Below are 11,247 nucleotides of genomic sequence, written 5' to 3' on the forward strand. Positions count from 1 at the left end.
ATGGAGATTATAGACACCACCACATGCTGCCAATTCTTATATCAGTAGCAATTCATACAGATCCTTCCATAACCCAAAAAAAGAGTCATCCTGTTGTTAATCATCCTACCTACATTTTCTTATGTTGCCATTTCTTTAAATTTTGCTACACTCCTCTTTTTTCTTTCTTTCTTTTTTTTTTTTTAAGACTTTGTGTAGCCCTAGTCTGCTAGAAATTCACTATGTAGGCCAGGCTAGCCTTGAATTCACAAAGATCCACCTGGTTCTGCCTCCTGAGTGCTAGAATTAAAGGCCTGCACTACCAGGCCTGGCATCATTTTTTTTATTATCATTACTGCAATAGAGTTATTATTAAGTACATTCACTTGGTGACCCACTACCTAGCTATTGAACGTTTTCAAGGCTGCAGAAATGATTCAGCAGTCAAGAGCAATGACTGCTCTTCCAGATGGCCCAGATCAAATCCCAGTACCCACAAAGCAGCTCATGACCATCTGTAACTCCTGCTTCAGGAAATCCAATGCCCTCTTCAGGTCTCTGCTGGTACCAGGCCCACCCATGATACACATACACACATGCAGGTAAAACATTCACATATATAATTTCTTTTTAATTAAAAATTTTCCTCCTGCCAGGCGGTGGTGGCGCACACCTTTAATCCCAGCACTCAGGAGAGGCAGAGCCAGGCGGATCTCTGTGAGTTCGAGGCCAGCCTGGTCTACAAAGCAAGTTCCAGGATAGGCTCCAAAAGCTACATAGAAAAACCCTGTCTCGAAAAACAAACAAACAAACAAACAAAAATTTCCTCTTGGTTCCAAATACAGACACTTCAATGAAGGCAGAGTAACATCTTAAAGTGACCTTACCAGGTATCTGGAATACATATACAGGAAATAGGCTTTCTTGCTATTGCAGCCATGCAGGAAATGTGCTGCCCGATCATACTCTTTAACATCAAAGTAGGCCTTAGCCAGGGTGTAAGCGTCCACATCCTGGGCATCCTCCTACAAGAAACAAGGTTATGTGAGTGGTTAGGACTAAGACAGCCAAAGTTTACCATGAAAAGCATATTCATTAATTTCAAGATACAGGAAAATAATTATTTCTCCTTCCCCCAAATGTGTAAATACATGCATTTATGTAGTATTTTTTAATAAATGTATCACTTGTAAAGCCAAAGAATTTTTTTTCTAAAGTTTCTTTTTTTTTTTTTTTCAAAATAAAAAGTGGGGCCTGGCATGGTGCTACACACCCTTGATCCCAGCCATTGGGAGGCAAAGGCAGGCAGATCTCTGTGAGTTCAAACGAAGCCTGGGCTACAGAGTAAGACTCAGGGCAGCCAGTGCTATATAATGAGACTCTGTCTCAAATACAAAACAAAACAAAGCTGGGGTCTGGGGAGATGGTTCAACGAGTAAAGTGCCTGCCACCCCCACATAAAAACTAGATACAGCAGCCTACATGGGAACCCCGGTGCATGCCTACAATCCCAACACTTGGGGGTAGAAGCAGGAGGATGAAGTCAAGGCTATCCTCAGCTTTACAGCAAGTCTGAAACCAGCCTGGGCACCAAGCGGTCCTGTGTCAAAAGAAAGAGAAGAGGGGAGGAGAGTCAGAAGGGGAAAAAAGAAAGGGGAAAGGCAGAGAGAGAAGATGGCATCTTGAACGGAGAAGAAAAGGTCATCCTCATTACTATAGTGTTGAATATCCCTGCCTGTCATACACAAGTCTGGTTTGCTGGGGCCAGCAAGGTGACTCAGAAGATTAAGAACACTTGCCACCAAGCCCGAAAACCTGAGTCAATTCCCAGGACCCATATAGCAGAAGGAGAACGATCTCCGGCATACTGTGGAATAATCCTTCTGTACACTGTGTGAATATATGTCGCTATGATTGGCTTAATAAATAACCTGACTGGCCAATGACAGGATAAAGTTAAGTGGGAAAGCCAAACTGAGAATGATGGGATGAGGAAGGGTGGAGTCAGAGGAGTCGCCAGCCAGATGAAGAACAAGTTGGACACACAAAATAGGACAGAGATAAAAGTCACAAGCCGCCGGGCGGTGGTGGCGCACGCCTTTAATCCCAGCACTCGGGAGGCAGAGCCAGGCGGATCTCTGTGAGTTCGAGGCCAGCCTGGACTACCAAGTGAGTTCCAGGAAAGGCGCAAAGCTACACAGAGAAACCCTGTCTCGAAAAACCAAAAAAAAAAAAAAAAAAAAAAAAAAAAAAAAAAAAAAAAAAAAAAGTCACAAGCCTCAGGACAGCACATGGATTAACAGAAATGGGTTAAGTTGTAAGTGCTAGTTAGTAACAAGCCTGAGCTATTGACAGAGCATTTACAATTTGTATTAAGCCTCTGAGTGATTATTTGAGAGAGTGGGACAGGAAAACTCCATCTACACCTGCAGGCTATCTTCTGACCTCAACATATGTGCCATGGCATGCATGCACACACATACATATACAGTAAGTAAATAAAATTTTACGTGAATTGTGATGAAATTCATCCAGGACAGGTATGGTGCCTATAATCTCAGCACTCAGTAGGCAGAGGAAAGGGGATCTTTAAAAACCCAAGGCCAATCTGGTGTACACACTAAGTCTGAGACTAGCAAACACTACCAAAAAATTATGTAAAACTGCATAAACATACACATATAAGATAATATTCCTAACTCTTCATGCACCTGTGTAACTCAGAAAGTTTTACTACTTGGGACTATACAGCCTTTAAATTTGTATTTTTTGGAGTCAGCAATGACTCAATGTCACCAAGCCTGAAAATCTGAATTTGATACCCAGGACCCACATGGTAGGAGGAGAAAACTAACTCCCAAAAGTCATCTTCTGATCACCACATGGCATGGTAGTGCACACCTTTGATCCCAGCACTCAAAAGGCAGAGGCAGGCAGAGCTCTGTGAGCTTAAGGCCAGCCTGGTCTACATAACAAGTTCAGGCCAGCCAGGGTGTCTTAGGGTTACTGTTGCTATAATGAAACACCATGACCAAAGCAACTTGGGAAAGAAAAGGTTTATTTCACTCACAGTTCCGTATCATCATCAAAAGCAGTGAGGGCAGGAACTCACACAGGGCAGGAACTTGGAGGCAGGAGCTGATGTAGAGGCCATGGAGGGGTGCTGCTTACTGTCTTGTTCCTCATGGCTTGCTCATCATGCTTCCTTATAAAACCCAAACCACCAGCCCAGAGTTGGTCCCACCCACAATCGACTGGGCTCTCACATCAATCACTAATTAAGAAAATACATTACAAGCAAGGAGGGAGGCCTGGAGGTGGTGGCGCACGCCTTTAGTCCCAGCACTTGGGAGGCAGAGGCAGAGGCAGGTGGCTCTCTCTGAATTCGAGGCCAGCCTGGTCTTCAAAGAGAAACCCTGTCTCTGAAAAAAAAAAAGAAAGAAAGAAAAAGAAAAAGAAGAAAAGAAAAGAAAGGAAGGAAGGGAGGGAGGGAGGGAGGGAGGGAGGGAGAAAAATGCCTTACAGTTGGATCTTATGGAGGCATTTTCTCAACTGAGGTTCCCTCCTTTCAGATAACTCTAGCTTGTGTCAAGTTGACATAAAACTATCCAGCACACAAGGCTACATAATGAGACCCTGTCTCAAAAAATAAATAAGTAAAAGTAAACACCCAGAATGTTCTGCTCAAAGTTAGAGACAATGTAATTCAGAGGTATTTGGTTTTAAAATGAAAGTTTCATCCAGGCCTCATGGCATAGGCCTTTAATTTGAGCTACTCAGAAAGGTGAAGCAGGAAGATGGCAAATTTAAGCCCTGCCTGGGTCCCTGAGTGAGACTCCCATCTCAAAACGAAGAGTAGGGCTGGAGAGATGGCTCAATAGTTAAGCGGACTGGCTACTCTTGCAGAGGACCTGGGTCTGGTTCCTAGCACCCACAAGGCAGCATACAGGGAATCTGACACCATCTGCTGGCTTCCATAAGCACCAGGCACAAATGTGCTGCACATGCACACATGCAGACACACACCCATACACAGAAAATGAAAACAAATCTTTTTTTTTTTTTTTTTTTTAGTAAGAAGAGAGCTGCCAATATAAAATATAGCTCAGTGTTAGAGTGCTTGCTTAGCACAGGTCCTAGGTTCAGTACCTAAAAGAAAACCAAACCAAACACCTGAAGTTTTTTAATGTTTACTCTATAAATTTTAGATCAAGGCTAAATTAGATTTAAATTTCTTCCATGACAGTCCTTAGAGAAAAAAATAAAATAAAAACAATAAGTGCTCAACAAATTAGCAAAGGGGCTAAGTCAATACATCTCATAGCCACGTGAAAGCTATTAACCTCACTGATAGATAACACTTATAATGTCTATAAAACCCAAGTATTACATGAGTTCTCAAAAATTATTTATGTAGTTTCCACTTACTTTGTGTGTGTGTGTGTGTGTGTGTGTGTGTGTGTGTGTACATGCGTACACCACAGTAAGCCTGTAGAGGCCAGAGAACAACTTTCAGAAGTCAATTCTCTTCCTCCACTTTGTGTGGTCCAGGAATCCAAACTCAAGTTGGCAGCCTCATATCTGGCCCTCATGACATGAATTCTCAAGAGGGGGATATTTACTGAAGCTCTTCTCTCAGTTGATATTGTTCATTCTTTACTCATTCAACAAAGCGTTATCCTACTAAGGACATCAATGTGCCGAGGCACTGGGACAGTCAGCCCAGAGACGTACAAGGTAATAAGGCAGATGCAAATCACAAGGATTTTAAACTCATATAAAATAATACATGCTTCATTTCACCCTCCTTGCCTTACTTAATCTTCTTGGAAACTGGAAATTTATTAATATTATCTATAAGTGGAAAGGCTGTCACATTTGGGAGAGGGTTGGAGGGTTGAAGTGGGTGCTCACTCAATAGGCTGGCCTCAAGCAACTGGCAATCCCCCTGCCTCAGCATCCTAAGTGTTGAGATTACAGGCATGAGCCACCACACCCAGCAGCAGAAAGCTTGCCACTTCTAATTCACCCGCCAACACGGATGGTGTTAGTAGAGAACAAGCCTGACAAACAGATGAAAATCTACTTGCAAGACCCATGCACTCCAACTCCTGCTGTTAATAAGAATGGTTAATTTTACTGAATCCTATGTGCCTGGTACTTTTTGGGGGGGTTGGGGGATGAGTAGGGGCAGGGCTTTTCAAGACAGGATTTCTCTGTGTAGCCTTGGCTGTCTTGGAACTCCCTCTGTAGCCTAGGCTGGCCTCAAACTCAGAGATCTGCCTACGTCTGCCTCCTGAGTGGGATTAAAAGTATGTGCCATAGCCCAGCCCAAACCCATACTCTTAATCAATTTGCAACGAAGAACAACGGTATAGAAGAATGATTTCACTCTGTTGCAAAAACTTCATGTTTCCTATTAGTACTGTCCAGGTTGGCTTCAAAACCTAAAAGGCTTCAGGGGTTTGCTTTTGTCTTTATTTCCTGTGTATGAGTGGTTTACCTGAATATGTCTGTGTATCACATACATATGTGATGCCCTCCAAGGCCAGAAGACGGCCTCGGATCTCCCTGGAACTTTGTTACAAGCAACTGTTAGCTAACTCTGTGGATACTAGGAATCAAACCCAGTTCTTCTAGAAAAGCTGCTGACTGATGAGCCATCTCTCCAGCCCAAGGATGACTTTTTTTAAAAGATCTATTTTTCTTTATGTGTATGCATGTGTATTTGTGTACCACGTATGTGTGTGTGTGTGCCCGTGGAGAACAGACGGTATTGGATGCCCTGAAGTTGGAGTTACAAGTGATTTTGGGACGCCTGCTGAGGGTGCTGGAAATCGAACGGGTTTCTTAACCACTGAGCCATCCCTTCAACCCCATCAAGGCTGAAATCTCAAACAATAACTGTTCACCAACTCTCTCCAGCTTGAGTTAACAGCAGAGACCACATCTTCCAAGGCGCAAGCAACCCCCACACATGAATTCTCTTGCAAGGCCCAGCTCAAACGCCCCGAGCAGCTGGCTCTCCTCCAGTGACAGGGCGCTGAAGACCTCTGGGGCCACATCCCCCTGTGGCTAAGGAACGTCACTGTACCGACGTCCTTACCTCTGTAAGAGGCGGCGGCGGCTGCAGCTCGGACAAAGGCAAGGCGGGCAGAGAGAAGGCCAACTCCGCGGACCTGGAACACCACACAAACTGCATCAGCCACGCGAGCCCCCGAGGCCGAGATCCAGCGCCGCCCCTGCCGACCCCGACCTCTCACCATTTGCTGCTGTGGAGCAGGCCCCGCTCCCGAGTGAGGCCCGCGATGAGCAGCAGCTGCTTCTTAATTTCCCGCAAGTCTGAGAAATCCGCGCTAGTGGACACGCCTGGTACCGCGGCGGCGGCCGCGGCCACCGAGACTACCGAGGAACTCGCAGCCATTTTCCTCCCTCGGCTGCTCCGGCCAATCAGCGGCGACGATACTTCCTCGGCCGAACCGGAAAAGTCTGTCTCTCATTGGCCTAGCCTTGCTCCGGATCGACCAATCACAAACCTTCTCTGTAATGTGCAGAAAAGGCGATGGAAGGGAAAAAGAGACAATTACACTCTGATTGGCAAGAGATACCGAGGGAGGTAAATTAGAACGAGAAGTGAAGGGGAGGGAGATGCATAAAGAATTTGATGGGTGGGGGACTGAGGGATCGTAGCAAGAGAAGATGGAGAAGAGAGAAAGCCATGCACCTTAGTGGTAATGCGTGGAACGAGAGACAGAAAGGGGTGTGGTTTATGGGAAGATTCTTTGCTAGGGGATAGCAATGATGGATGCATTCTGGAAAGAATTCGCAGATTCCCCTGGGATTTTTCCTTGCAGTACATTAAGATGCACTACCTCCCGTGGGAAATCATTCCTCTTTATCACCCTCCGCTTTGCCCAAACGGGGAAAACAGCCAATATTGATTGAAAAAAGTGTTGCGCACTTTTACAAATGTCATCTGATTTAATTCTAAAACCAGAACTATGATATTCCTATCATTTTATCACCACAGTTTTATAGATAAGAAAACAATCTCAGGCCCAAGAAAAAAATTTAAATTATAAACTATATGTGACTCTGAAGCCCAGTGCTCTTAAATATCACATGTAGAGTGCTGTAGGTGTGTAACTCTTGCCCTGGGTTTAATCCTTAGCACCCACCCCCAAAATTACATGATAGTTAACAGTTATTTGTTGTTTGATTGATTTGTGGGGATAGGTTCTCATGAAGCTCATGCTGGCCTTGAACTCCTAATCTTTGTGCCTTCACCTACTATGCTGATATTACAGATGTGTACTGCTAAGCACCAATGACGTTTTTTTTTTAAACCTAAGAGTATTTCATATAGCCAGATCGGGAAGTTGAGGAAGGAGGATTGAACAAGCCCAGAAGTTCTAGACTAGCCTGGGGAACATAGACTGGAGATTTTTTGTTTTGTTTTGTTTTTTTAATGTACATAGTAGAGTCAGACTAGGCCCGAGACTGGGAGCGACGCGGAGATTGGGGCAGCGGCCACTGAGGCCGACCGCACTGTTTGTGGGCAACCTGGAGATGAAGATGACTGAGGAGCCCCTCTTGGAGCTGTTCCACCAGGCTGGGCCAGTAATAAAGGTGAAAATCCCAAAAGATAAAGATGGCAAACTGAAGCAGTTTGCAAATTTCAAACACAAAGTGTCTGTTCCTTACGCCATGAATCTTCTCAATGGAATCAAAGTTTTCGGGAGGCCTATCAAAATTCAGATTGCATCAGGAAGTAGTCACGCCTCCCAGGATGCCAGTGCGTCATATCCCCAGCATCATGTTGGAAATTTAAGCCCTACCTCCACATCTCCGAACAGCTATGAAAGGACGGTGGGTAACGTAATTCCGTCAGCGCAGATGGTCCAGAGGTCCTTCTCTTCTCCAGAAGATTATCAGCGGCAAGCAGTGATGAACAGTGTTTTCAGACAGATGTCGTATGTTGGGAAATTTGGTTCTCCACATGCAAATCAGTCGGGATTTTCACCCTCAGGTCAATCACACGCTCATACCTTTAACCCGTCTTCCAGCTCCCAGTGGCGCCAAGATGCACGGTCGTTACAGCGTAAAAGACAGAATTCTCACCCCTACGTAGGAGATAGACACTACTGCCGTGAGTAGCGCTCCTCTGACCATGGGTCTGACTATCATTACAGAGGAGCCCGAGAGGGTTTCTACTATGACGACAGGAATCATAATGGCTGGAGCCATGACTGTGATAACAGAAGGGACAGTGGTAGAGGTGGGAAATGGCCCTCATCTCGACACTAACAAGCATGCCAAGGACATGTTTACAGGGGCCATTTTAGCCCCCCCTCCTCTTTTTTTTTTTTTTTGGTTTTTCGAGACAGGGTTTCTCTGTGTAGCTTTGGCGCCTGTCCTGGATCTCGCTCTGTAGATCAGGCTGGCCTCGAACTCACAGAGATCCGTCTGGCTCTGCCTCCCGAGTGCTGGGATTAAAGGCGTGCGCCACCACTGCCCAGCTCATTTTAGGCCCTTTTAAGTTGTTCTGGAAGAATTTCTAAAAAAGTGTACAGAGTAGCCCCACAATTTTCCACCTGTCTTTGATTAAAAAAATAATAATTTTTTTTAACCCAGCAGCAGTTTCGTAGAGAACTGGGAACTGTAGCTCCACGTTTGTTACTTCAGTTACCTCCCCTCGGGGTTTCAGAAGAGAAGGATTTCACACAAGAGAATGGCCACCATTCCAGTCATTTCAGCCCAGGAAAGACGAACTGTATAGATTGGTTGATTATAAAGCAAACATTTTAATTATCTCACCCTTTTGTGTTGCAAGAAATTTCTTGGTAATGAAATCATTTTGGTGTATATAATAGGAAACATCCATGTTGGTAGTCTGAAATGGCTATCTGCATTTTATTAATAAATGAGAAAATAGGACTTCTCAGTAACCCATCTTATTAACAATTTATTTAAAACAGTTTATTGGTTTTGTTTGGTGATAAATCATATTTTCTAACTCAGAATTTAAGTACAAATTCTGTGATGTGCTCTTGAATTTTATCACAATTGAACATACATTAAAAATCTATACTAGTTCATTCTAAGAACTTTAAAATTCTTTCATTAAATTATATTTGATGTATGACTAGTCACTCAGGAAGTTAAATATCTACATGTATATTTTTACATAAAAAGACAGTGTTAGGCCGGGCGGTGGTGGCGCACGCCTTTAATCCCAGCACTTGGGAGGCAGAGCCAGGCGGATCTCTGTGAGTTCGAGGCCAGCCTGGTCTCCAAAGCGAGTTCCAGGAAAGGCGCAAAGCTACACAGAGAAACCCTGTTTCGAAAAACCAAAAAAAAAAAAAAGACAGTGTTGATGAAAGTTCTTTTTAGAGGAACAACGAAGCTAATACATAGATAAAATGGCAAAATGTTTCACTGCAAGGATTATAATTTTGAAATTTTGTTTAACAAAACTTCCATGTTGCTCGTTGACTGCAAATCATTTTTAAGAATTTATTCTGGCCGGGTGGTGGTGGCACATGCCTTTAATCCCAGCCCTTGGGAGGCAGAGGCAGGCAGATCTCTGTGAGTTAGAGGCCAGCCTGGTCTACAAAGCAAGATCCAGGATAAGCACCAAAACTACACAGAGAAACCCTGCCTCGAAAAAACAAAAACAAAAATAAACAAACGAAAAAATGTAACCTGCAGTTTGGTTCTTAAATACATTGTACAAATATTGGCATATGTTCATGACCACTTCCAAAAGAATGAAAAAGAAAAGAATTTATTCTGTGAGAAATGTGGATACTCTTTATACCATAGCATTTATTTATTTGTTTGTTTGTTAAAATCATTTTTTATTTATTATGTACAATGTTCTGCCTGCATGTATGTCTACATGCCAGAAGAGGGCACTAGATCTCATAATAGATGGTTGTGAGCTATCCTGTGGTTGCTGGGAATTGAACTCAGGACCTCTGGAAGAGCAGCCAGGGAGTGTTCTTAACCTCTGAGCCATCTCTCCAGCCCATACCACAGGATTTATACTATGTTCCTTTTTAGTATATTAAATACATTTGAAAAGGGGGGGGGAATGTATATAGTAGGCGGGTGGTGGTGGCGCACACCTTTAGTCCCAGCACTCGTAAGGCAGAGCCAGGCGGATCTCTGTGTCTCTGTGAGTTCAAGGCCAGCCTGGTCTACAGAGCGAGATCCAGGACAGGCACCAAAACTACACAGAGAAACCCTGTCCCAAAAAACAAAAAACAAAAATAAAATAAATTAAAAATTTACAATAATGTGGGAGTCTGCCAGAGTAATGAGGAAATGATAAAAGAAAGAGACAGTAAGAGACTGGGAGGGCCCTGGGTCAATACCTAGTTGCCTTGAGGTTTATTCCAAAGGGCAATTTATATAATGTCAAGGGGTGAGGCAAAAGACCTCCCTTTTTCAGGATCAAATCACAACATAATGTAGACCCTTCCAAACACCTGGTAACACGCCGTGGCCAAATCACCCCATTGTCAGCCCTGCTGGGTAAAGCAAGCTCAGATTCTCTGACCTTGAGTAAGATATGCTAGGAAGCCTCTGTAGGCCACCACACAATAACATACTTTACCTAAAATCATTTTCTAGCCTTTTTTTTTTTTTTAGACAAAAGTCTTATGTTGCACAGTATGGTTTTGAACTCCCAAAGTAGCCAAGAACAACTTTGAACTCCCAATCTTCCTGCCTCTACCTCCCAAGTGCTGCAATTATAGATATATGCCACCATACTTGGCTTTAAAATTTTTTATTACATTTATTTATATATTTATTTATTTACTCTGTGTGTGTGTGTGTGTGTGTGTGTGTGTGTGTGTGTGTGTGTGTGTGTGTGTGAATGTGGAGCTCTGAGGACAACTTGTGGTTCCTCTTCTTCCACCATGTAGGTCATGGGGTTGACCTCGGGTTGTTAGTCGTGGCAAGAAGTACCTTAACTCACTGAACCATCTCTACTGGTTTCCTGCCTCTCTTTGAAATAATTTTAAAGAAACTTCTCAGGGTTGGGGATTTAGCTCAGTGGTAGAGCTCTTGCCTAGCAAGAGCAAGGCCCTGGGTTCAGTCCTCAGCTCCAAAAAAAAAAAAAAAAAAAAAAAAAGAACTTTCTCTTTGCAGCAGATAGAGATTATTAAGGAAAACCACAACCAATCAAAAGGCAGAGGAGAAGAGCTCTGGTGGTACCCGGTCCCGGCTGATCCATCTATCACACAATCCTGCACCTAA

At 43.7% G+C, this 11,247-nt stretch overlaps 1 protein-coding gene and 1 pseudogene across 1 annotated transcript in view; one reads left to right on the forward strand and one right to left on the reverse strand.

Annotated features, from left to right (window-relative positions):
* Cdc23 (cell division cycle 23) overlaps window positions 1–6,429 on the reverse strand; it is a 21,830-nt gene extending 15,401 nt beyond the window's left edge. The window contains exons 1-3 of the mRNA XM_052741856.1: window positions 6,243–6,429; window positions 6,086–6,158; window positions 867–1,004 (exon numbers count right to left, since the gene is read on the reverse strand). Of these exons, the coding sequence (XP_052597816.1) occupies window positions 867–1,004; window positions 6,086–6,158; window positions 6,243–6,403 (372 nt within the window). The 5' untranslated portion in view covers window positions 6,404–6,429. The remainder of the gene's footprint in view (window positions 1–866; window positions 1,005–6,085; window positions 6,159–6,242) is intronic.
* A 114-nt stretch (window positions 6,430–6,543) lies between these two features.
* LOC128112657 (RNA-binding protein 7-like) lies at window positions 6,544–9,316 on the forward strand (annotated as a pseudogene).
* Window positions 9,317–11,247: the final 1,931 nt, after the last annotated feature.

The sequence above is a fragment of the Peromyscus californicus genome, unplaced genomic scaffold (assembly GCF_007827085.1).
Source record: "Peromyscus californicus insignis strain IS unplaced genomic scaffold, ASM782708v3 Scaffold_17__1_contigs__length_78620276, whole genome shotgun sequence".
In the NCBI taxonomy this organism is placed as follows: Eukaryota; Metazoa; Chordata; class Mammalia; order Rodentia; family Cricetidae; genus Peromyscus; species Peromyscus californicus.